This window comes from Aphelocoma coerulescens, chromosome 8 (assembly GCF_041296385.1).
Source record: "Aphelocoma coerulescens isolate FSJ_1873_10779 chromosome 8, UR_Acoe_1.0, whole genome shotgun sequence".
NCBI classification, from domain to species: domain Eukaryota; kingdom Metazoa; phylum Chordata; class Aves; order Passeriformes; family Corvidae; genus Aphelocoma; species Aphelocoma coerulescens.
The window spans coordinates 22,765,230-22,792,411 of NC_091022.1; the positions used below are offsets into that span (position 1 = coordinate 22,765,230).

Genomic DNA, 27,182 nt, shown 5'->3' on the forward strand with positions numbered 1-27,182 from the left:
CTCCAAAACAACGATGTAAATGAAGAGTCCAAATGTTATGTATTTTATTTATATCTTGTTATAAAAAAAGGCCTTAATGGCTTTAATGGAGCTTACATTTAATGCATGCCAGGTTCTTCTAAAATTGCTAGGGAGGATACCATGCACATTCAGTCTTTTTTTTTTTCTTTTGTGTTGTGTCTATGCAACAGTGTATGCCTCTTAATGCCATTACAAATCATCAATGGAGATATTGCGAGGAGCGGCAGTTTTATGTCCTGTTGTTAATAAAGTGCATCTCCAGTAACCACCTAAATCTGGTACAGCTAGTGACCTCAAGAAACCACTCTCTCATATTTACACACAAGTTTTGATCTCGGGACAGACTCCTCCATTTGTAGTTAGCTGTTTTTGAGAGCCAGTTCATGTCTTTGCAATGCACTGCTAAATGCTGGAATTCTTCATAGCTGCTTTTTCCTGCATTGGCCTCCTAAATTTAGCTGATTAATAATAAAAAGAAGTGGTGCAGGAAATTTCAGACACATTGTTATACCTGTTGTAATCACTGGATTCCCAGCTTCACAAAGATACAAATAATGTTGATTGTCTACAGCTGGACATGGTGTTTCTGGGAGAGAGAACAGACCATGTGGTGAGACTTGGGTCCATGGCCTCATGCTGGGCACCAGGGAGGCAAATGATAGAATGAGTGAGGTTGGAAGGGACCACACTGGGTCATCTGGTCCAACCTCCCTGCTCAAGCAGGGTCATCTCAGAGCACATTGCACAGGATTGCATCCAGACAGCTCTGGAATATCTCCAGTGACAGACATCCCACACCCTCTCTGGACAGCCTGTTCCAGTGCTCGGTCACCTGCACAGTGAAGAAGTTCTTCCTTATATTCAGATGGAACTTCCTGGGAATCAGTGTCTGCCTGTTGCCTCTTGTCCCATTGCTCATCACCACTGAGCAGAGCCTGGTCCATCCTCTGACACCTCCCTTCAGATACTGACATTAATTAGGTCCCTTTTCAGTCTTCTCTTCTTAAGGCTGAACAGGCCCAGCTCCCTCAGTGTTTCCTCATAAGAGAGATGCTCCAGACCCTTCATCATCTTTGTTGCTCTCCTGGACCTGCTCCAGGAGCTCCATGTCTCTCCTGTCCTGAGGAGCCCAGAACTGGATACAGCACTCCAGATGCAACCTCACTAGGGCTGAGTAGAGGGGCAGAATCACCTCCCTTGACTTGCTGTAAAGATCATTCCTCAAAAGATGTAAAAACTTTCCCGTTAAAAGTCATTCCTCAACTCCCATATGGAGCAAGACCTTAAAGTAAAAAAGTGCTGAAGGAGAAACTTTATACAGAGCTAAACTTTTGGGTAGTGTATTAAAAGAAGTGTATGTACTGGCTTGTGCTTGGAACTTGTTTGTAAATACTGTGACTTGCTTAATCCATGGCATTGGTAGTGTTTAGTTTACTCTCCCCACAAAGCTGACACACACGTGGCATTCTGTTACCGTGGGACAGGGACCCGTGTGCAGAGTCTCCTGGCATACTTTACGGAATGTCAATCAACCTCACTCGAGTCAGTCTATTCCCAAAAGCTGGAGCTGATGCCCAGGACCCTGCAGAAGTGCTGGCTGGAGGAGTGGCACCTGGGTGACCACCTGTGGGGATGGGCACTGGCCGTGGCTCCCAGGGCAAACACACAGCACTGCAGCAGCACACTGTTCCCTGACCCTGAGGCATGGTATTCACACACTTATTGCTGGCACTAGGGGCCTGTAGACTTGCTGGGTTTTGGGGAAGGTGGCTGGTATAGACAACTTGAAAAATTACAGCCTCTTGTCTTGGCCACTTGAGAGTGCACGAACATCCCAATCTGCCTACTTTCAAGGCAGGCAGAAGGTAGACCCTACGAGATGCCTGCAGTAAGCCATGTGGACTGGAAAGGCCTCCCTTTTTTTTTTTTTTGGTGATACGAGCAAGAAGTTTCTGCATTAGAAACAACAATTTTAAGTGTTGTTGACATTTACAGTGAAGGTCTCCTCCATTCCTTCACATAAATAACAGAGAAAAAGACTAGAATTGAGACTTAGGCTGGTTCTCACTGTGTGGTCACTGTCTGCCTAATTTCTAACTATTTAGTTTTTCCAAATGTCTGAAAATTCCAGGGTCAACCTGAAGTCAAGATGTACTTGGGTTCAGAGAAATCATGCAGTCCCGAGCTGGCTTTTGAATATTCTGATGTTATAAGGCAAAGTTGATAGAATATGTCAAGATAACTCAGGAGTCTTAGATAAATGTAGTCAACTCCTCCTCTAGATGGGAGAAAAATGTGCAGAGGCTTCTTGCTTTGTTTTTATAGTAAAAGTGCATGCACAGTGGTTGATAGATGAATGGGTTAAATAATCTCCCACTCTCCCCAATGATCTAAATTCTCCATGACAAGGAAAAAATGTAATAAACAAGCTATGGCTGCAGAAAACTGCAGTAGATTGCTTGCCCTGCTGATGTGTTCATCTAGACAACTTGGTCTTTCTTTTGTCCTTGAAAAATTTCTTTCAGTGTTTGACTTCCAGTCAGTGGCTGTGCACAAATCCTGTTACTTGAACCAGGAAGGAAGTTTTCTTTGTAGTATTTGTTACATGTACTTGCACCCGTTATTATCACTCAGTATATAGGTGTATAAGGCAGACTGTGCTCATCACCCTTTTAGTTTCTTACCCTGAAGAGACCATGTCTCATCAATTAACTTGACATAATGCACCTGCTTTGCTGGTGCCCAATTTTCTTTAGTCGCAGCCTGAAGGTGAGCCCTGCTTTGTGTCCTGCAGGTCACTGATATCTGTGATAGTAGTCTTTGCAGTTGTGATTGCAAGTGACCCTCCACCTTGCCCCAGCTGTATTAAAAGATCCTGCCAGTGGTTCCTTATTGTTCTTTATTCCTTTGTGGTCTTGTGCAAGGTTGCAGATCAGCCACAGCAGCATCTGCTGATCCGTCAAACCTTTTCCCAGGAAAATACAGAAAATACAGAAACTCCTTCTGGAGGAGGTATTTTCTTTCCATCCTAGTGCCAGAGTCAAGGTGCAAGTGCAAATGCCCACCTCAGCAACAGTGTAGTAGAGTTCCAGCTCACCCAGAAGGATCTAGTGCCTGTCCCCTGTCCCAGCCATTAGCTTTTCCTGTGAGTGCTTGTAGCTCCTGCTCCTGGCAGACCAGGGCTAGACCAGATGAACTTGATACCATTTTCGTTTCTGCTGAGTGAACATTTAATAGTGAAGTACTTTGTCTTTTATTGAGCTTCATTCAGCAGTTTTGAATGATAACACTGAGATTTGTGCAACTTCCAAACTTTTTGGATACCACGTATTGTTGGACCGTGGGGTCTGCTGAAGAGCTATCTCCTATTTGTCCATTCTTAATCTGTACTGAATGCTCTATATGGTTGTTTTGTTTTTGTTCGGGAAGCACCTCCATTCCAAACACTGCCATATCCACTCCTAAACTAGTTTTATTTCATTTGTGAGCATTCGCTAAGAAGGCATTGCTAATTATCTGACAAGATGAGTAAACCAGAATTATGTGAGTGCATTACTCAACTGTATTCTTTTAATGTTCTTTCTAAAATAGTCATCGGATTATCTCCAAGTAGTGCATGGTGTAACTTGTGGGTGGTAGAGCAAACCTGGCATAACAAAAGCTTGGTAGATGGGAGGTTGCAGCCCTTGACATGCAATCCTTTGATCTCTTCTCTGAGAATGTGGGAAAACAACGTCAGTAATGTATACTGTCCAACAAAAGTCAGTGCGTGGAGCAGGCCAAGGAGAGGACTGTGGCGTGGTGCCATTAGAGGTCACAGCAACCTACTGCTGCTATGGCAGATTTAGGGGAATAGCATTCCTGTTGGAGGGGAAGCCTGCTGCCTATGCATCAAAAGATATTCTTCAGATGAAGGAAAATTAAGCACCACCACTATTTTGTTATCAAAGTTGCTTTTACTCTTAAAAATTCCCTTACTCCACTCCCAGCTATGATGTTCTGAAAGTAATCACTCCCCAGCTTGTAATGGTTGGCAGGTGCTGTCAGTGCTGCCATGTCAAAAACTTCCCCAAATCTCAAAGTAACTGTCAGAGTTTTCTGTTTATCACCTTTGTGTGTCTCGCCAGCTTGTTGTCAGGTTCAAAGTTCTTTGGCACCTGGGCTGCCTTGAGCTCCTCTGTTTATCCCACACATTTGTCCTGTTCCTGAAGAGGACACCCCCTCAGTGGAGAAGAACAGAACTCTTTATTTGAAAGGGTCTTCCCTAACTGTGCTGGTTGCAGTAATTAGTGTCTGTAAGGAAAGCTGTTTATGTTTGATGTAAAAAATCACTTGTTGTAATGTTTCTGTATCATTTTTAGTCTTTTGTAAGGAAATGAGACTTATTTGTTGATTTTGACTGGTGCTTCCTAAGAACTTTTGAACTAGTTGACTGATATATTTAAGGATATTAGAGGTATCTGCAGTCTCCCAAGCAAAGATGGAAGGGGTCTAATTGTACACAATCTTTTCCACTATAAATGAAGCTCAGAGAAGCCATATTGAAAATCAGGAAAGGGAAGTGATTGAATGTCCATATGGATCGAGGAGAATTCTGAGCTCATGTAAATCATTGCAGGTTACCAGATACAAAGAAGCTATATCTGGCATATGAAATCCCTGATTTGAAAACAGTTAAATAGCAGAAGAGAATTTCAGGGAAATATATCTGTTTGCTTTGGTTTTGTTCTCCTCTTAGGCATCTGCTTAAGACCACAGTTAGAGTCAGGATTTGGAGGTAGATGCACTTTTTGTCGGACCCAGCACAGACATTCTGAAGTCACTGGTACATTTGTAAATACAGACTAGCCAGAATATTGCTGCTTCTTGGCCCTGGCCAAGAAGGGTCTTTACCTGGGTCATGGTAAAGGAGTTTGGAGCTTTATGGGGGAGAGAGGTGGAAAAATTAGGGGCAAATGACAAAATGTGAAGGGAAGAAGACTCAAAAATTTCCATAGCTGATAGAATTATTCATATGTAATCATTGTGCTTCTGCAGCTTAATGTGTTTAATTTGTGTGTGTGCCTATGCTTGCATAACTTACACCATCTGGTTGCTGCACCATTCACTGGGTATCACTGTAGGCTGTGGTTCCATGGGCATTTCTTTATGCAATTATGGTGCTTTAATTGAAGAAAGACAGACTGATGAACCTAAACTGAAAGTAACCTGCAGCATAAAAAGCATCCGTTTTAACCTGGTTTTCTTCTTGTATTCAGTTCACCACTCAGCTGCATAAAAGCTTGTCTGAAGGCATGCAGTGACAGTGATGCTGGCCTTTGCATTTCTGAAGTGTTTGTGAAGCTGCCATCCCAGGGCAGTGGATATGAAATCACTGCTATAAAATGTACAGTGCTTGTTCCCTGTGACACTCTCCGTGCAAGGCTATTACACACTGCACCAGAATTTGGCACATAACACGTCTTTGCAGGCGTGTGTGAAGGTCATTGTCCAGAGAAAATAGGAATACTCAACTTAGTGTTCATTCCTAATGAGAACCTTTCCGTTCCTTCAAGTAACTGCTTCAGAAGCTTTACATCACATAGTTTCTCATTTCCATTAGCAGTGAGAACTTGTTCCTAACGTCTTCTTCCTTTCTCCCCAGATAATCTGATCAAAGCCATCCTGTCAGCAACCAAAGATTATCGTCTAACTCCAGCTCTTGACAGGTAAGATGAGACACTCAGAATAGAAGGAGTAGAAGTGATTCTTTTCATATGTCCTAAATAAATTTTGTTAGACATTTTTTGCCAGAAATTATTGCCAGTACATTTGGATGTGGATGAGTAAATCAGGAGCTGAAAATGGAGTCCTCTTTATAGTAAATCTGTAGACTCTGGAGACCTCTGCTAAGTCAAACATAAGTAGAAAAAAGCATTTACCTTTTGACTATTTCCTAATCTATTGTTTCATATGTTGTTACAAGGTGTCCTCTTGCCCCATTTTCAGTTATTGGCAGGTTTTCAATAAACACTTTGCTCTTTTCCAGCCTTTCTGACAAAGCAACAGGATCAAAAGAAACTTTAGAGGGAAAGAAGGGGACTGGCTTATTTCAGCAATGTTTTTCACTAGTACCTCACTCTCTCAAAGTAGGAATGTTTGGTTGTGTTGGCCAAGCCTGTGCTAGGATGAACAGGATAGCAGTCTCCTGGGTCCTGTGGTATTTGAATTTATGCCTTTAGAAGAAGCTCCTTTGATTCTTCAGTCCTGTTGTAGAGGTTGTTTCTGAAACTCACTGGCATGTTTACATTTAGCTTCCCAATGATAGTCCTTTAGTCCTTTCTGTCCTTGCTTTTCTGTCATTCCTTCCATTTGTCCTGCAGTTTTGGTTTAGTGACATCTCCCGGATTAGGGGTGGGATTTTTCAGAAGCTGTCAGAGGTTTTTACTGAGACATGATCTCTTTTCAAAGTCCTGGTAATACTTCCTTCCAGTAGTACTTGACTCAGGCTAACAACACAGGTCCTGCTTTCTAAACACATGGGTTTTATTTCCTGGCCCAGCTCCCCTTCTGCCCACTTTTCATGACAAATTTCATAAGCTTTTCCAGCCCTTCCGTAGGTCTCCGCATCTCTCATGCTGATTGTAGAGCTTGCCTGATGTAGCTGGGAGTTACTCTCTGTGTGAAAGTTTATTCTTAGTCTTGCACAGTCGATGTGCTAATTTAGGTTTCTTTGAAGTTTGTCTTGCCTCACAGCAGTGCCAGATAGGGTTAGCCTTCAGACTTTGGATTAATTTGAGAAATTATGTCCAGAAGGTAAAACCCTTTTACAAATGACCTTCTTACAGATTTTGCACACAACTGAGTCTCATCCATCTGGGGTTTATCTCAGTTCTGGTTGGAAAGTTAAGATTTTAATCTGTTGAAAAATCCACATATAGACTCTTTCAGAAGGTTGCTCGTAGGAAATTAGTGTTAATGACAGAGGGCAGGTGGAAGATTCTTGCAGTGAAGGTTAATGTAATTGTGACCCTTGCTGCTCACCTGTTTTGTGAGGAGTAGAATGTTTGAGGTTTTTTAAAAGTAGTTTTGCAGGAGATTCTGAAACATAACCACTCTAGCATGAGCTAGATAATGGGTTTGGTGCAGAGATGGGAAAGATCTAACACTCAAGCCCCGTGAAATGTATGCAAAGTCCCTGAGATACCAAGTGCAAATGAGACCTCAGGAACAGGCTAGTATTTCTGTGGTATTGCAGTAACAAGGTTTGGTGGTGTGTGAACACACAGATATCTTTGTGATAAGTCTGTATCAGTGGATGTTAGTTGTGTAGTACATATGCCTCACAGTCAAGTACCTCCCAAAGCCCTTCCAAGTGAGCAGGTCTTAGAAAGGATAAAGATGGAAGTGTGTGTGAGAGAAAGGGACAAGAAAGCTTGGGATAGCAAGCTGCAAGGTGAGAGCCTAAAAGAGGAGGTGGATGGAGTTGCAACAGAAGAGCTATTAGGAGAAAGAGCTTGGGAACTGTCAGAGGTGTTAAGGCTGCCACAGTGCTGCTCTGGGACACCAGCTTGTTGAGTAGGGCACAGATGAAGACTTGGGTATGGTTCCAGAAATGTTCTTCAGCTGTGGTCATCACTGAATTCCAGTGCTGGCACCAATGGGTATCTGCCATTTTGGATTCCTGAAAAGTTGATGGAGCAGACTAGTGGAGGAAGGTTAGCTCCTTCCTCATCTTGTCTCAAGCTCCAAGCATATCCTAACAGTTCCTCTCCATGGCAGCCCCAGGGTGCTGGGAGCAGAGCCTTGAATTTGGCTACTCCCTTCCTGCTCACTGGTCAAGCAGAAAGTCCAGACCTCTCCCCTTTGCTCAACGCCTTGGAGCAGCTGGAGAAGGCCTGACTTTAGGCACCTTGAAAGATCCCTTCCAACCCAAACTGTTCTTGGTTCTATGATAAAGGACTGAGTAAATGTCTTATTGTGGAGGAGCTAGATAAGAGACACAACTCAAGTCTGTGAGGTACAAGGGGTCATGTTTGGGAGATCTTGTGAAGCCTTCCACTTGTAGGCTCCCAGAAGTCTAGTGGGCTGATTCTTGAAGCATGAAAAAGGCTCCAGGTTCACTCTCTTTTCAGCAAGGAGTTACACCAACATTTTCTCTGGTGGCAAAGCCAGTCTAAGAAGCCATATTTGCTGCTGCTGCTGCCCTTCTCCTTGTGCTGCTGCTGTTGTTTGAAAAGGGACTTTAAAGTGGATCAGTGAGATGATCCAGTTTATGAGTTTTTGTCTCAACCCAGGTTATTCCAATGACTTCATTTCCAGAGCTCCCCTTCCACTGAGAGTGTGGGCACAGAGCAGAAGTGGCAGCAGGAGAGGCAGAGACTGGAATGGGTGGGGAGGGTGAGCACTGCCCAGCCAACTGGAATAAGTGTTCGTGTAACTATACACTGGAGGCAGCTTTCCCAGGGGAAGGGTGGGAGAGGCAGGAAAGGTGAGGTCAGAGCAGTACGTGAGAGCATAGGAAGGAAAGAGAGGATTAGAGTTGTATGGTGGAGGATCTCTACACCAAGCCTTTGGTCTTGTTCCTACCCAAGCTTCTCCTTTTCTGCCCTCCTTCACAAAGCTGATCCTTGAGAGGTTGCATTCACTTGCCTCTTACAAGCCCTGGAAATTAACTTTTTTGTTTGATTATCCCTGTGCTAAAGGGCATCCTGATGCACCTTTCCTGACACAATGTACTGACATGGTGCTGAAATGAGGCAAACGTGATCCTTCCGGGTGTGCATGCACTTTTCATCATCCCACAGCAGCTTTGCCAACTCACTTCAACTAATCCCTCCATTGTGTTGTAACTAGCAGCAGCTGGAGGGCATGTGAACAAAGGCTGTGGTTCACACCTGTAACACCACGTACCTGGTGCCCTGCTTTATTCATGACTCCTTATTACAGCACTGTTGTGTTGAACAGTAACCTGCTCCTGCTCCAGGGCACTGGGTAGGTGAAGCTGCAGTGACATTTGGGAGGGTAGTTACAACTCACCCCTGAGCTTGTCTGGAAAAGATTGGAGATCCAGGAACTTTCTCTAGAACCACTGACCTCTTCCTTCAGAGCTGGCATGTCTTTCTCCCTAACACAGGTGTTGGTGGGCCTCATCTTTGAAACTTCTTGCCCTCCACTGGCTTTTCCAGGCCCACTTATATTACTGACATTTTCACTGCTTGATTTAGTGACTCCTCCAGTGGCCTGTCCCTCACTCTGCAAATGGATCAGGGCTTGATTTCTAATTCCACAGCCCATCTGCTGGCTGGACTTCAGTGGATTTTCAGGTTACATCTCTGTGGTGATGACATGTAAATTTCCTATGAAAAGACATAAATATAAAAACCTGACTGACCTTTTTTGTATTGCCTCCAGGTGGTAATGAAAGAAAACTGAGAGTTTGAGTTATAACTATCACAGTCTTTACTAATGCAGTATATTACCTGAACAAGTGAGGAAGGAATTTGATAGAGCAAGAGAGGTGAGTGTGTCCATCTGGTTCAGGTTGATAGCACCCGTTTAAGTAACAGCGGCCAGATCAAAACAGAATATGCTAAGCCTCCTTAAGCACCAGCTACCCTAAAGATGTATTTTTTAATTATTCTGTTATATCTTTCCTCAAAGCCTTCCATTCCAAAATTGCGTAAAGAAAGGCTTTTTCTCCCCAATAAATCCCTGAAGCACTTCGGTAAGAGAGGAAGGGGAAGTAGGAATTGCTACAACACATACATGTGTTTACAATGCTATATTGTTCAAGAAAATCTGCATGAATCCTGCTTTTGGTGTAGATGAACTCAACCTTGGAGTGTCTGTGTCAAGAGTCTGTACATCTGGCTGCAGCTCCCAGCTTAGGGCTTTAGGGAGTATCTGTTGTGGAAAGTCCATGACCATCCTTCATACCACCCTGGTAGCAAACTGAAACATGGGCTGTGGCTGATGTGTTCAGTCCTTGAGCTCTTCTGGAAAAGAAATAGAGCTTTGACATACTGTGTAAACAAGCACAAAGGTGTTTGCACGCTTCTTTGTGGAGAAACAATTGAGCTGTAACCGATGCTGCTTGCACTGTGTGTTTCTTCACCCAGAAACTTGCCTGGAGCCAGCAATGACTATGCAGGTTTCCCATGCTCAGGCACCATCAGTAGACAGAGTACATTTGAAAGAAATTTAAGCTGTTAGAAGATCAAAGATGAGACCTTAGGGTCAGAAAGTTACTAATGAAAAATCTTATCTGCAGACTTAAGGAAAAAGGAGAATGCATTTAAATATGTCAGAACCACAAGGGTAGAAGAGTGGTTCAGACATGAAGCTGGGCAAAAGTGATTAACCTATCAGTTACAGTGAGTAAAGGCAGATCTATTCAGCTAAGTATTTGTTTCATTTTTGGGGGTAAAGATAGAACGATCTCATTTTACAGCAACAATGAAATACATTGTGAATTTTTTATTAGTAACTACAAGGATATTAAATGACAATTGTATGTATTTTTAAGTCAGTAAGCACTGAAGAGTGTTTAAAGAGTTAACTAAAGAATTATTTTTATTATTACTGTTTGGTTTTTAGCCCTTCTTGAAATGTTTGATAGATCAGCAAATGTGCTATTCCTGGAGAAATATGGGAGATAATAAGGAGATGGCTGTAAGTTGATTAGTTTGGTTTTGCAGGAAAATCCTGCAGAGGACAGAGCTAGGATGGCGGCATAACTGATGTTATGTTACTTTGGATTTGTGGAAATGAAATCTTGCCATATAGAGGATGTATTTTTTGGATGAACTAGAAGCTTGAATGATAAAGGTAATCTCTTAGAGGCACACAGTAGTTATTTGTCTCAGTCCATTATGTTCTGATTCTATACTACACCACTTAGAGGTATCCTTTTTAGAACTAGGATATGTTACACAGCTTTAAAAAGTTATTGTCAGAGTTGATAATTAATCCTTTAGTGACACCTCTTGTGTAATCCTGCTGGCAGGTGTTCACAGGGGCTAAAACCAGTCTGGAGTAAATGTGAAATTACACTAAGAAAATTTGCCAGAACCAAAGACTGGGAAAGTAAGGAGTAGAAGGGCCAGGTCAGTCTTAGCTGTTTTGTTGCATCCTTCACTGGAGCCAAATCAAAAATCAGGCATCACAGAGGTAACAATGCAAGTCATGTTTACAAGATGAAGATTATATTCTGCAAACCAATGACTGTAAGAAAAGGATTGGAATGATGTAAGTAAAATCTCTGTGTAAAAGGCACTCTGCCTTGAGCAGCATTAGCTCCGTATGCTGGTCTTTCCAGAATCTGTACTTTGGAGATCTGGAGAGAAGTTGAGAATTGTTCAGGGAGGTACTGCAAGAGTGACTCAAGACCTAGAAGAGCTGCCATACTGTGCAAGATGTGATGAGCTCACTCCAGTTTATATGGTCAATAGAAGACTACGAGTGGGCTTTAATCAGTCGTGAGTCCTGTGTGGGAACTGGGCCATGAAGCTGCTGCAACAGCTTAGGCTGGTGGAACTGGTTCTTTTATCTCTTGTGCAGCAGTTCATGCTCACCAGTCTGTCCTGTGAGAGGAAAATGTTTATACGCAGTGCTTTGTCAGCAAGTGGATCTTATGCAGATGTGGAAGGGACTACTGACAGTAGATGGTGCTTTAATTTAGCAGAAAAGCGAAGAAAGCGATTAAGTGGTTTGAGGATGAAACAAGAAGATCTGTATTCAGAATTGCTAACAACATCCTAACAGTAAGAGGATAGAGTGGAGTGCCTGGAGCTTGCAGCATTTGGATTTCAGCATGGTATTCTTCTTCAAAACAGAAAATTCAGAGTCATAGCTGAGAGACAGCTGAGTAGAGAAATTACAGCATTTCACACAGCAGTCTGTTGTTCAGGCGGCCAAACTTTCCTGTCATAATCCTCAAAAGAGTGTATTTCCATCTGAAATGTCACTTGGCCAGAACTGAACTATGTCCTTCTCCCTCCTGCAGCACCTTTTCCTTAATGGTTTTGACAAAGCTGTTACCATCTTTGTCACTCGCTTTGGTGTACTTGGGGCTGACTCTTCCTTCCCTCTTTGTCACAATATACTGCTTGAACCAGTTCTTGTGTCTGATTTCTCCTTTTTGCCAGAGCTGTATTTTTTTTTTTTTTTGCTATGCCATCATCTATAAAATTCTTTCTCTGTTGTGGTTTGATTATCACAAACACACTTCTTCAGCCCTTGGAGACACTGGGCTAATATGTCCATCTGCTTGAGGAAGTTTTTTCTTTTGGAAAGGCTCGGATCTTGCAGTGGAACTTTATCTGGGCAGGGGAAGCTGTTCCTGAGCATTTCTTGGTGCTGTTAATTCTGCACGTGTCTCCAGCTAATGGCTCTGTCAGCAGTGACCTTCAGTGGTTTAGCTCAGTCTTTTGAGTGCACTCCAGCCCTGCTCTGCAAAAAAGGGATCCCACATAAGTAGAGCTTTCCTCACGCTGGCTCTTTAGACTTACCACAGAGAGGACAGCCTAGAAGCGACCAGTTGACTGTGCCTGGGACTAGGAAGGCTGCTCCTAGCTCAGGAATCTGCTCCAAACAACTGATTGCCTTGGACCCTTTCCGAAAAAGGCTCTGCGGACACGTATTCCTTCAGTGAACTACCAGAGATGGAGGCATGTTGCCAGAAGAGCCAGCTGCATTTGGGATTAGATGGCTGGAAAGAAGTCCTTTCTCTGTCTTCAAAACAAAATCGCTTTTTAACATCTGCTGCAGAGAGTTCTCGTGACTCGAGGTTCCACAAGAAGCTGTTCTCTTCCCTCTCTTTCCTGTTTCTTTGTTAATTAAGGTTATTTTCCTTCCTCTTCCTCACCTATTGTGTCTCCATATATGTTTCCTACTGTACAGGCATGCGTGTGTGGGTCTTTCTTTCTCTGAATTTAATGTTTTTCTGTCTCTTGAAGTCTCAGGATAGCAGCAGCGATTTTGCTCTCAGCAAGGTGAGCACACCCCAGATAACCTGGCAAGATCTTCCTGCACTCATAAAATTGCTTGGAGAGAAGACTTCCTCACTAAGCCTTTGGTTTATTGTTATTTCAGTGCTGAATGAATAATGAGATGGTTTAAGTAAACAGATGGGTTTGATTCAAGCCCATCAGACCAGGGGTGTGGGGGAGAGGAGCTGCTTGTCCTGACAGCTCATCTCATTAGGCCACACGTGGTGCGAGGTGTTGAAAGCAGTTTATCACGTGTAATGCCTGGGCATGACGAGGTGAGCTGGGGATCAAGTGTATCTCTGTCTCCCTCTTAGTTCTTAGTATTTACAGAGGTTTCCTGTAGTTTTCAGATGCGTGCAAACTAAATATGTGCTCTTTGTGTGTTTGAAGTTCTGTTACAAAAGTCACCTCTCTCCTCTGTTTCTTCCAGTCTCAGCTGCCGGCGATGTATTATTGTGGGAAATGGTGGAGTACTTGCAAATAAGTCACTGGGGTTAAAAATTGATGACTATGATGTTGTTATCAGGTGAGTCTTGGCATTACAGTTTTCTTGTCATATATTCAGTTTCTGTATCAGTTCACTTGTTGTGCAGGCAAACTTTAACCTGTACTAGTGACAATATCCATTTGTATGAAAGCATTAACTTACAGGGAGAGGAAAAATAGATCTGAGCTTAAAAAGGTTTGTTATAAATGATGATCACATCAAAGGGTAAAGGCACTCCTCAATCTTTCTGTTTTCCACAGCTTCTTGCGAATATGGTCTTTTGTATGATATAACTTGAACCTTCCTTTCATAGCTCCTTTCTAAAAGCTGCTGCTTTTGCGATGCCCTTAGGTGGTGAAGCAGTAACTCACACAGTTGGATCTGCTCCCAGATATATCCCCTAGGTAACTAAGGGGAGTATTATTGGCCATACACATGTAGCACTCCCCAGGAACTACACCTCACAGTCAGGATGGGTAGGACTAAGAATGGTGCAGCATAGGATGTTAGGAAGCAGGAAGCCTCTATGAGAGTGGACCCAGTAGTGATTAAACACCTGTAAGTGTGCCCTAGAAATTGGCAATACTTTGGCTCTGTGTCACTGCAGATGACAATGTTGAATAAGGGAGCAGAAGCAGAGTGGTGGCAGTGCAAAGGACCACAGTCAAAGTTAGGACTTCTTGCTTTTGCAGAGGACCTGGATCATCGCCATCTCAGAATGCCTGAAAAACGTGCTGATATGTGAAATCACAGGTCTAGTCGTAACTCTTAGTAATAAATCTGTCAAGTCAGGGAGGCATTCTGGGTGACTGGAGATTAACAAACATAATACCTGTACTAATGGAGAGTGAGAGAGTGTGTGTAGGAGGGAGGGAGGATGTGCTCTAGGGAGCTATAGACCCATTAGTCTGACCTGAAAAAAAACGCAGAGTTTTTCAGCAGGTTTTGAGTCATGAATAACAAAATATTATGATGGTAAATAATAAAAGTGGGATAAACTTCAATGTAAGTTTATAAAACTGGTTTAACATAGTCTAAGTTGGTATTTTTTTCCTTAGTAAGATAACTGATTTAATATTAAAGGAAATGTATCTGATACAATCTCTTTCAACTTTGGTCAACTTTAAGATGTGGTGCCAAATAGCAAATTCTTAGCTATGGTAGAAGAAAGAAAGAGATTAATAAAAGAATTTAAGAGAGGCATTAATTGGCACAGTCTCTATTCTCTCCCATGTGTCAGGAAAGAATAGAACATACAGAGAGAAATAAATATCCTCTAACTCTGGACAAAAAGACCAAGAAGATCCTTTTCAGTCTTTGGTTCCTGTGAATGGTTCCCTGCTTCTCCATCAATGTGCTGGACACGGGGATGTCTGTTCAGAACAAGACAAAATTTTTACTGCCCTTCTCCTAGTTCCTCCCACTATCAATTGCTAACAAAGAGCTCTTACTACTTGTCATAGTCGGGTGACTTGTAGTTATTTCAGCTGAATTGAAGTGCAGTTATAGCCTTTCCTTGGGCTCAGATTGTTCAAAAAGTAGCAAAAGGATGGTTTCAATCCATCTGGACTAAGCCACCCACTAAGATTTACATCAGAAAGTCCACTATTTAATTTCCAAATGAAAAGTTCAACTTTTTCTCTCCACATCAGTAAATCTATGTCAGTTTGCAAGCTGAGAGGATAAGAGGGCAGCTAAGCACCTGTGCTGTTGGTGGGATGGATAAAGGAGAGAGAAGTCAACTGTAAAGGTTAAATGAAGCCAGGTGCTTGGATATGCATCCAACTGCTTGCTTTATTCCTGTGGAAGCTGGGGAAGTCCCGTGTATTATAACATCCTTTTTCATACACTGCAGAACTCCTTTGAAGGATTATATTTGGGACCTAGGGAGTGAATTTTAAGTGAAAAAATGTGGTACGTTTGTGGACAAAGAAGTGATCCAGCAGTATGTGGAGTTCTTTGATGCCTCATGTGTTACCACGTGAGGATTGCTAATTGCAGCAAGAAATTTTGTTCTTGTGGTGAAGGTAGTCCAATTCAGTTTTGTCAGTTCTAAAAGAGCTTGGAGTGAGTTGCTGTTTTTCTTTAACTAGACATTATCAAATTTCAGTGCAGATGTTATTCCCAGCTGTCACACTGTTTACCTGGCAGGACTTCTTGCAGCAGTCAGTCATCCAGGCTCTGAAATGCCTCCTTAGAATGGATTGCAGACAGGGCAAAAATAAGTGTGTATCAGAAATTCCTGTTTAGAACCATGTAGGGATTCACCTGATGGTGATACTTGAGTGGTATCTTCATGGTGCCAAGTTTAGGAGTTAGTGTCTCTAAGCTCCGTCTGTAACCAGCGAACATAGAGAGAAAACCACTCTGAAACTTCCTGTGGAGAAAACTGCTTGTCCATGGGCAGTACAAGGAGACCTGACATCCTAACTGAGGTTTTCCAAGATTTAGCTGTATTTCTAACCACCAGTGCATCCTGCCTGGGAAGGGGTTTGAGCTGTGGAGTCTGCACCTTCATGGACATGGGCTGTGGCTGCCAGAACTTTTCCTGCTCCATTGCCCACGCTGCCCTCAGGGCATTGCCCCTGGGCCTTGATGGTGCTGGCTCCATCACTGTGGCTCCATCAGCAGTTCACTCTCTCCTTTGCTGGAGACCTGAGTTCATCTCACCTGGGGAAATAGTTTGATTTATGTCCTGTCTAGATACAAAGTAGGGTTCCCAAGTTTTGGGAGTGTTAACAAAGTAAGCAGCAAAACAGTGAACCCAGCAGTTGGGGATAGGAAAAACCCTGCCAAAGAGCTACACAGTGACATTTGAGACAACTGCAGACACCTCCTCATCCTAAAGAAAACAGATGAAAATATGTAAAACTAGCTTTCTTTGCATAGTATTCATAGTATTTATAGTGTTGGTAGTATTTTGTTACCCTTAGAGCTGCATGCTTTTGCTTTATATAAGGTCATCTGCCCCAAAGAGACACAACACCTTAAAGTTTAAATACTGCTCACAGAAAAAGTGAGTGATGTGTGACTGTGCTGTCAGCAACAGAGGAAAAAGCAAGGGACCAGGCTGGCTGGGAGCATTGTACTCAGGTCTAGTTACCTCAAAGGCTACAAAGCAAGGGTTTATAAACCATGGAAAAAGGCATCATCTGCTGTATAAGTTGTGGTAGTGCTGATTCTTAAGTTGTTTTGCCTTTAATATTTTATTCCTGGTGATAAAGTAAGTCTTTTTGCTAAAAATGCATAAGAATGTATTCCTCTAGATTTTGAATATAATTTCAGATTTTGTAGAGATTTTTCTTCTGCTAAAAGTTTTCCAATTTAAAATGCTTACCCCGGCTGGAAGAGACAAATCCAGATTCTCATTAACATTCCTACATGGCAAAATTTGCAGTCCATAAGCACTTTCCAGTGTACTGAACTACACCAAGTCAAGAATGCTGCAATAATTCAAGCAAGCAATGCTGTGCCATCAGAGGCTGCTGTTTGATGTCAGCAAGAGTTGTATTCCAAGTTACATGAAATTTCCTCAGCTTTGGGTTTTTAGTTTTGAATAGAAGTTCTGAAAACTTTAATGTCATGAAAGTCATCGTTGCTGTTCATGCCAGAGCAGTTCACTTTTCCAACGGAAAAAACTTTATTCCTGAGAAATATTTTAACAAAAGCACAGCTAAATACATAGCATCTCCTTAGAAATCAGTATCCCCAAGAGCAAAGCTGTGTGACTGCTTGAGTGTTTTCAGAGTGGGATGCACTTCCACTGCAGAAACTCCTTGGAGTCAGTGAGACTGCAGTGGTGCTGAGCCTTGTCCTGGCTCAACCTCCTCCTTTGTGCTGGCATTGCAAGGCAGCTCACCCTCCAGATGGGCCAGTTTGAGGATTTAAACCAGGTGCAGATTGTTTCTTTGGGATTTTTTTGAGAATTATTAGTTGGCTTATTTCCCTAAGTGGCCTCACTGCAGGCAAACTGAGCGGTGTAAACTCTGGACTGGGGTTGGCGCATGAGAGAAGTTTCAGTTTGTTTAAATTGATGTGGAACTGCATCATCTCTTTCAGCACAGTCTTGCAGAACCCAAGTAACACATCACAGGAGCAATGGGCTGTTAAAATACTAATGCTTAGTTTGTTACTCTAAATTTGCAAGGACAATATTTTTCACTTTCCTTTTCCAAAGCCTCCAACCCTATTTAAATCACAGGAGTGGATATGCAGAAATGGTTTGCATTATATTCAATGACAGAATTTAAGTAACTTCTCATTAAGCTGTTGTCACTTGGTACAAACCTCCATAAGTGTTTGTGATGAAGAACTGCAAGAGTTAACATTTGCTACTGTATCAGCTGCTACAGGGAGCTCTGGTCCAGCAGTGATTGCTGTGTCATCAACACACAGGAGTGTAAGTGGGAATCTGAGTGTAAGTGGGAATCCATGACAGTGTCTTCTCTGGTTGCCCTGCAGGCTGAACTCGGCTCCAGTGAAGGGCTTTGAAAAAGATGTGGGTGGCAAGACAACACTCCGGATCACATATCCTGAAGGTGCAATCCAGAAAATGGAGCAGTACGAGAAGGATTCCCTGTTTGTTCTGGCAGGATTCAAATGGCAGGATTTCAAGTGGCTGAAATACATTGTTTACAAGGAGAAAGTGGTAAGAACCCTGTCAGCTGACACTGTGAAGGTCACCTAATTAATAATGGTGGGAAAATATTATATCACCATCAAATTTACCACATTTTTGTCTGAGGAGAGTTCCACTGTGTGTCCTGCTGCATTTAAGTGAAGACTTCCTTTACCTACACAGACTTCAGCTTTAATTAAATATTTTTTACAAAGACATCTCTCTGTAATCTGTGTTGCATCACAAATGAGGCTTGCTATTCAAGATTGTTAGTGTGTACTATGAGCAATTAAATTAATTTTTAGTTATCTTAAAGAGTATTTAAAGGACCAGTTTTTGCATGGGTTTTATGGACTGTTAGGATATAAGAGCAGAGGAAGGAAAAGAGCAATGGTAAGGGGAAGAAATGGGAGTTTGGGGACAAGGATGTGATGTCACAGGAGGGGAAGAGGAGACAGGAGACAGCAGCAGCACAGCAGCACAACCTGTTGAAAAGGCTACAATCAGACTTAATGTGACCTCCTGAATAGCACGAACCATTATATTTTGCTCAGTTACTGAGATTCATGATTTGTGTTTGGTTAAAGTGTCTTCCAGAACAATATCAAGTCTCATTTTAAAACACTGAAATGGTGAATACACTGCTTTCCCTATGTAAACATTTTACCCCCTCATTTGCATGAGTGCCCTTCTGAAGCACCATGGACCTGTTAATAGTCAGGGTTGCTCTCTGTAATTTACCTACCCCGAATGGAATCAGGTTGTGATCAATGACTTCTCATTCAGTGGATTGTTTGTCTGTGTCAGGAAATCCCGAATAAATAGTGGGTATAGTTCTTGTTTTACAAATCTTATATATCAGTTTTCAAATGTTGCTTAATGACTTTTCAGCAAATAACAAGACAAATGGATTAGCATTCAGGAGATGGCATATTATATTGTGTGTTTAGAGACAGAGAGAGGAGGTTGGCAGCTCACTACTTACAGAATGAAACAGTCTGGGAATATAATTGTATACGCTTGTTACAGAGATGGCCTTAAGGGCTCATACTTTGCTCTTGTCTAACACTGGCACCAACTTGCAATTATTTTCTTGCTACCAGACAGATGAAGTTACCTGTCAGCCTCTGGGCAAGCACAAGTGGGCTTTCATAACGTGAATAATTGAGTCAAATGTAATTTTCTTTGCTTTGTGTCAGGCTCTTGTTCCTCATTCAGGGAAAGGGAAAGCCCTGGAAGTGTCAGTGCCCTGCAACCTGAATGCAGTTGCAAGGACTCCTAGCGTTTAGCTGGAAGTTCAAAGGATGGGTTGATTTACTTCAAAACAAATTGAATTTTCACCTGCTGCTTGCTGTCAAGTCATCATCACTAGATTCTTGTGTGGTATCCCCTGCTCTTGGAAAGATGCAGCAAATAGTCTGTCAAAACTTGCTATACTGGGGAGAGTGATTGCAGTTCTCTTAACTGAGTGCTTCAGTGCCCAGCTTGGCAGAGAGCAGAAAGAACTTGAGCTTTGTGCATTACTTCAGTGTTCTTGTGATTGGCTCCTTACCCTTCAGTTCTTCAGAATAAACACTCTGGGGTTTTTTCAGTTCTTTTAGGTGATGTTTTCCAGATCTCTTAATTCCTGTTGCTCTTTTGAATGCTTGTAGTTAATTCATTTTTTTCTTAAAGAGCAGTGGCCAAAAATGTACAGACTACAGCAAAAAGGAGGAGCAAAGAGATAATTAATTAACCTCACAGTTCTCATTCTTTATATATCTGGTGTTTCAATGGCCTTTTCCACAGTGGCATGGAACTGAAAGTGATCACCGGGTTCCTGGAGACTCCAGGTCTCAGGAAGAATTGGAGAGCAGCCACTTCCCCCACTCCACACCCTGTGCTTGTGCTGTTGGCTTCTCGTGCCAAAGAGCAGCACTGTGTACTTGTCCCTACTGATCCTTTCTTCCAGAATGCTCCTCCAGATTGCCAAGTTCCTTTGGCAGAGCTTCCCAGCATACCTGCCATTCTTTCCAGATTTATGTCCTCTGCAATTTAATAAACATACTTCTTACTCCATCATCCAGGTTGATAATGAAAACACTAAACAATGCTGGTTCCTAGGCAGACCCCAAAGTATCAACATCCTTCCATTTCTAGAGTGAGCCCACTGACAACTCCTGGATAGCTTTTTGGCCACTTCCGAGCTTGTATCACAGTCGTATCATCAATAACATTTTTGGCATGTTTGTGAAAGTAATCTGTCAGAAGCATTACTGAATTCCAGTTCATGTCTTGCTTCTCTCTGACGGTAATTTTTCATCTGTATAAAAATTTTTTTTTAAAAATAATTTGCTCTTGACAAATCCACCTGGGTTGCTACTCAGTCTGTTATTGTTTTCAGGTGCTTAAAAATAATTAATCCTGCTATTCTGGGAATTGAAATAATAATTCAACTCTCTTCCCTTTCTTGCCTTATTAAGGCTAGGCACTACTTTTGTCCATTTTTCAATCCTTTGACCCCCTACCTGTTCTACACAAGCTCCCAAGGGGAATCAATGCTAGTTCTTGAGGCTGCTGAGCCAGTTTGTGGAGTAGTTTAGGATGCAGCCCAGGTGACTGGAAAACATCTGTCTTGTGCTCTCTAGTCTTATTTCTCTCTATTTGAGGCTGAGATCTTGCTGTCACTGGCTTTAGCTGCAAGCGGGTGGCTTGCACAGCTGCTTTTTCTAGAGGAAACCAATGCAGAAAGTGCTGTCTCTTAGATAGGAATGACCCAATAGAGAACTAGCAGTGCTAAGGGAATAGCACGCAGGCGTGTTTGTTCTAGTAGTGAGTGTTAGTATTTTCATCAGTGTGTGGTAAGTTCAAAATGACAAATGCCTGCCCAGTGCTCTCTGTTAGGATCTTGTTTCTCTCTCAGCTGGTTTTCCAGAGAAAGGGGAGTTTCTTAGTTTCCTGGGTTTGTCTAGAGGCACGACCTGAGAGCTCTGTATGCCACAGCTTCTTATTCCTTATCTGACATGTCCCTCTTCAAGACTTCATCCCTGTTGCAAACCAGTGGTTACAGTCAGGAGTCTGACCTCAGGATGGAGAAAGGGAAAATGGAAGCACCTTGCTAAAGAGCACAACTGCTGTGGAAGTCGACACATTCCTCAAAAGAGAAGGGCTGATCTCTGCCCCCGATGTTTCCTTTATCTGTGACTGTTGTTGGCAACTGCACATGTCCGTGGTACAGTCACAGGTGGATAATGAAACCTTCTGAATTCCTTCAGACATCTGGAGCAGCTTGGACCTGCTGGACCAGAGATTCCGGGTCAGGTACTGGGATCCTTGCTTAGTCCTCTCTTGAGTAAGTGAAATCAAAGGCAGTTAATCTGAGAAGGAGTAAATAAAAGGCAAGTGGCTATTTATTGCTGGGTCAGTGGACAGATAAGCTTATTCTCCCTGCAGCTGAGAGGGATTTGCTCAGTGTTATATTAGTCTTTTGGCAGCACTTGCATACTGAGGAAGGGATAAGTGCTTTGTAGAGAGGAGGATTTTCAGAAGATGTTACATGGAAAAAGAATCAGTGTGATGCAGAACAGCAGCAGAACAGTGGGGCAGGGGATTTGACGTGTTACATGCAGTCTGGTGCAACAGTCTCCTGGAGAGCTGTGTGATGCCTTAGTGCCCTGGGAGACACTATATCCAGAAAGAGGAGCAGTGGAATATGGATGTAAGGAAAAATAAAAGCTCAACTGCTTTTTATTTTACACTAAACCAGAAATATCTGGAAGCAAGTAAAAACTTGAAAGAAAATGTTAATCTAGAAAAAGGACAGTTTTGGATAAATATTCACTGTCAGCAGCAAAACAAAGGTAGTCTCCATCACAGAGTTCTGGCTGAGCTGGCACTCCAGAGTGCAGTCTTGTAGGAAGTTAGAGCAGTACTGTATCACCAGAGAATGTAGACCTGCCTTTAAGAAGGGGAAGGGTGAGTGAATCTGAGCGACTAAAACGCTGGTAACGTGATTTCAGTCATTTGACAAGCATTGGAATAAACTAAAGGTGAAAATCATTGCACTGGTTGCATCTAAAAGGAATATGGGATGGAGAAAGGTGACATGGTTAGCAGAGGGGAGTATTGCACCATGCTGACCTAGTAAGTCAGTGTACAAGTGGAAAGGAAGTGGGTTGGAGTCCCACAGCCTGCAGTTGCATGAACTCATGGCTGCTGCAGAAGGGTCACAGATGTGAGCTATTTGTGCGTCTGTGGTGACTGGTCTGGCAGTGCTGACTTGGAATCATTGCTGCAAAAGCCTGTGACACTTTCAGGCACCCCTTTGCTGATGAAACAACTGCTGCCAGTGCATCCCCAGAGGGGGATTACTCACGGACAGTCACTCAGAACAGTTACACTTTCTCCTGGACTGCAATTTTTGCCAAGAGACATAATCTATATATATTGTGATCCACCCTGCTGCTTCCCACTGCTGGTACCCTCCTGCATCTGCCTGGGTCTCTCAGTGACAAAAACTTTTTCTGAATACACAGAGTACCAGAGGAATTGCAGGGGGAGGGATATATATCGCTCTTCTTAAAGTAAGAGTTAAAAGCTGAAAGTTTCTCTATTGCATGGAGAGTAGATGCTTCCTGAAACAAACAGGAATTTACAAGCTCCAGATATGCAAAGCAGCTGTCCCAGCCTGGTACAGAAGCCAGTTCCAGGGTGGTTTCTTGCCTGTCATTAGTGAATTAGAGGGAGCTCTCTTGCTTGCTAGGGCTCACATCCCTGAACATCTAGCACATGGCAACAAAGCAGCCAAGTGAGGGCAAAGGTGCCACTAGAAATTGGCAGCTCACGAGCTTCCTGCTCATGTAGTAATGAGCCTGTGGATGATTCCAGTGGGAATCTCTGCAACCTTTGCCAGGAGGAGTCACTTGTGCAGAAAGTGCCTGCAGCTCCTAGAAGTTCTCTTTGATAGTGAAAGTCATAGGAGCAAGTGAGCACCTGTCTGTGAGCGAGGCCAGGCTGGGTTGTCTGTCCCTTGCAGGGACATGTCTCTGACAACTTGCACACAGCAGCGGTGCCCTACAGCCATCATTCTCCAGCAGTGGGCACAACATAACCCCTGCTCCTGTGTCACAGCATGTCACTGCTGCTTGCAGAGACCTTGTGGATGTTGCAGCAGGGAAGGTTTTATTTAAGTTTTTATTTGGGAACTTCATTATTGTATTAACCCAACGGCTTACTCCTAGTCCTGGTAAATGTGTGTTATGATACCTTCCTGGCACAATCAGTGAGTGTTGCTGTGCTGGAGCCAAGGCCGGATTGCTGCCAGCACTTGTGCTGTCTGCTGAGCTTTTGTTTAGAGCTCCTCTTCTTCCATTAGTTAATGGCCTTGTCATGCTGCATGTTTGCTAGGGCAGCCTGTGAATGTCACAGTCCTGTAGTTCACTGTGGATTCCTCAGATTATGACATAGCCTTACCTGTGGGCTGGTTTACATCCCTAAAACAAACCTGAGGAGCCATCATGCTTCTCCTGTCATCTTCAGGAAAATAGTGAGGCTGTGAATCTGTTCTTGCTGTCCAATCCCAAGTAAAGCTTCATTCACACACATGTAGTTTCAGCTTGTTTGGAGCTTGAGACTAGCACATGAGCAGGTGGTTTCTCTGGGTCTGCACTAGGGAGCAAGAATCTGCTTTTTCCAATGCTGTCTCTTGCCTTTGGTGACAAATGGAGTGGCCAGTGCTACTGGCAGATTCACTCCAGAGTTTGCTTCTGAATTGCAAATATTTTCTTTCCCTTTTCTCCTCCAAGGGGCTTGTTGCTTTAAATGTCTTGGGTACAGTGGATCTTTTCAGGTTTTAAAGGACTATGAGAAAGACACGTGGGACGATTCTTGAGACAGCATTCTAGTTTGGTGGAGCTGTAAATCCACTACTAGTTTTTCTTAATGCATTATGGATGCAAAGCTTGGTTACAGATTTGTGCTGCCTCATCCTGGGCTGAAACACAGCTTCAGCCCATCTGCTTAGAGATGTGCCTGGCTGGGCATTGCCTTGTGTGCTCCCGCTCTCTTTGGACTCAGCTGAAGGGGAAGAGAAGCTGGACTTTCTGCTCCATCATAAATGAGAAAAGCTTTTGAATTGAGAAATCACCTTAAGGGTTGTTTCATTTCTTTCACAAATTTGAGTTTTCACCTAAATAACTATTTCTAACTAATCCCTTCAGAAGTATAATATAGGGAGGCATGGCTGGTGAGTAAGGCAGCCAGCCTGCTCAGGGGACATGATGAGGCTTGCAGTGGGGAAGAGCCAAGAAAGCCTTTTCAGTGGTGGTTGTCCTGTGGTCCTAGCACATGGTTTAAAAACCATTTCTACTCACAGAGTGTGGGGGGATTCTAGGAGGAATTAGCAGAGAGTACCTTACCACATCATCAGGATGGTTTGATGCCTCAGTCAAGGCAGCTGACTAAATGTTGAAGCACAGGAAATGCTTTGTAAGAAAGTGAAAACATGAGGCAGACTTTTCTGGCTCCTACCAAGTCTCCGACTGAGAAGATGAGGTAGGAGAGTCTGTGTGATGCATTATGTGGGGAATAGTCCATATTCCTTTGCCAGAGAGTAGCTGGAAGTTAGCTTGTCTTCCTGTGATGATTGTTTTGACATCGTTTGGGATTTTTAAGTTTGGTCTCTCTGGCTGTGTAGAAGGCTAGTCCATACTGCCTGGGGGGTTGTGCTGCCATGGTCAGGAGCTGTTTCACCATTGCAGGACATTGGTGGGAATGGCCCAAGGGAACTGTGGAAGACTTGCATATGGAAAAAAAAAAATCCTTCCCTGTGACTGGCCTAGGAGATCAGAGCAATTTGCAGAAGATGTAAGAAGTATGAACACTGGTGCTCTGTGAGAGAAAGTGAGCCAGCTTTTTCCAGTCATGGTTAGAAGAGAGACTGGAAAATATGTAGATATCCTGCATAAAATGTTGTCCCTTTTGACCAAAAGAGAGAGGAAAGCTTAATTGTGTATTTTGTGATTTTTAACAAGCTTTCAGGTAGCACTGTGTTGAGGACCATACAGGAAACCTCAGTAGGCAAATGACCCAGTTTGCAACATGGGCCTTGGGGGAGACTTCCTGGCCAGATTCCCAAAGGAGGGTTGTTGGTATGGAGAGTGCAGGCTGGAGCTTGCCCTTCATACATACCTGCATGCAACAGCATAATGAGATTAGGCAGGTCACTACATAGCTGAGAGCTGCTCCCACCCAGGCATGCACACTGTGTCTGTAAGTGCACTGTCAAGCATCAGCTGGTGGCAGGGGCCGTTCTGGTGCCTTTGCAATGTGTCTTCATAGCATTTAATATTGCCAGGTGGATGTGTCCTGGAAAATAAAATTTGTCCACCTGGACTGGGTAGCCATTAATACCCACAAATCTGTAATCACGTTCACCTAAGCTTGTGGGGCAGATGAAGAAAATTAAAAATAGCCATAACCAGACTATTTTCTGGATAAAAAAAAACAGGTATCAAAAGCTTGCAAAGTATCTATACTTGTAGGAATGACATCATTGATTACTCAAATTTTTGACAGTTTCTCTTTAAAATTAAAATAAAAATTGTTGGTGTATCTGCCCTTCTAGTCTTCCCCACACCATGCATTGTTTTGTCCTTTTTTTTGTCCCTTGCTTTGCTTGCTGTTACCTAACACCAGTCATCCTTGCCCCTATACTTTTATTAATGGAGGGGAAGCATTTAGCCATGCTAGGCATCAGCAGTCCTTAAAGAACCTTTATCCCACATCTGCCAAGACAGCATCATCTTCATTTCTGGCTCAGTAATCCCAGCTGTAATGTGAAAACCAGAGAGCTCCAGTTAGATTTTTATTTCTTTAGTTTCTATTCCTGTACATCGTTCTTGAATGAAGAGACCCAAACAGGATTTACCCCCTGAGAAGACTGTATCATTGCCCTAGCAGGACATCCTTTCTGGGATTGCCTCTCCGTCCTCCTTTATCCTGAGACAATTTCTTCCTAAAATTGTCACCATCTAATCTCTTCTGATGTCTGTTGCCATCCAGCTGACAGTTGCTGCTCTTGCCTAGATATTTGATCACTCCTTCCTTCTCAACCAAAGTCAAAAAAGATGGGTAATTTAGAGCTGCAGTTTTTCCATATCTCAAAAAGTCAGTGTGAGGGCCAGCTGAAGAGCTAGTGTAGGTGTCTTGAAAAAGCACCAGGAGGGTGCTCATGTTGCACTCACCCTCTTTGGGAGGCTCTGGCAATATTCAGACACCAGTATTATGCAAATCCCAGTAGGTGCATGTCGAGGTTGTAGTGCACGTAAACTCAGGTTGCCCGCCTTGACTGGAATATCTGAGCCAATGTAAAGAAACTAATTCCAAATCTGGTGCTGATCTTAATGAAACACTCAATTCTATAAACAGCAGAGCTAACGAAATTGCCTGATTGCCTGTGGATTTGTGTCCTGCTCCCTTTTGCACCACAGTGCTCTTGGATTTCCCGCAACTTTCCCAGTGCTTACATGGCCTCACCTCCACCTGGCCTCTCCAGCAGCAAGGTGTGTGTCTCTCCCATCTAGCCATACATGGTTTTACCAGCAGTGCAGCCCGTGCCTGCTGAGGGTATTGCATGGCCCACATGTGCAGCAGATGTTCCTCCACACCATGAATCCAGCACATGGAAAATGTCCCAGGACATGGCCAGCAATGAAACAGAGACGTCACCCAGAGGGTATCAGCTATTCGTGCAACTGTTAGTAGAATAAAGATGTTCTGTGTTAACACTTCAGTAAAGAACTACAGGAATCATTTGAAGTCTGCAAAGCCTCCCTTAGTCTGAGAGATTTGAGTTCAATTTATTTAGTTACAGAGTTCAATTTATTTAGCTTATGCATGAGATTTTGGAGGGATTTACTTGTAGTCTCGCTCTCTACCTAGAGGGAACATTTTTTCTCACAAGGCTTTTTAGTTTTGTAGGAAGAAGTGTATCTGAAGCTAGGCAAACGACCAAAAAAGGAAGCACATTTTTATCAGTATAAGTATTTTTGCTACATCTGCCCTACAAGCTTGATGAATTTGCTGTTGATGTCTTGAAATCAAGACT

The 27,182-nt window shown here is 43.0% G+C and overlaps 1 protein-coding gene across 13 annotated transcripts in view; it reads left to right on the top strand.

The window, feature by feature from the left end:
* Positions 1-27,182, top strand: part of ST3GAL3 (ST3 beta-galactoside alpha-2,3-sialyltransferase 3) — a 192,506-nt gene that overhangs the window by 128,741 nt on the left and 36,583 nt on the right. For all 13 annotated transcript variants that reach the window (XM_069023173.1, XM_069023171.1, XM_069023179.1 and 10 more), the window contains 3 exons: positions 5,666-5,729; positions 13,423-13,518; positions 17,941-18,127. In XM_069023173.1, the coding sequence (XP_068879274.1) occupies positions 5,666-5,729; positions 13,423-13,518; positions 17,941-18,127 (347 nt within the window). The remainder of the gene's footprint in view (positions 1-5,665; positions 5,730-13,422; positions 13,519-17,940; positions 18,128-27,182) is intronic.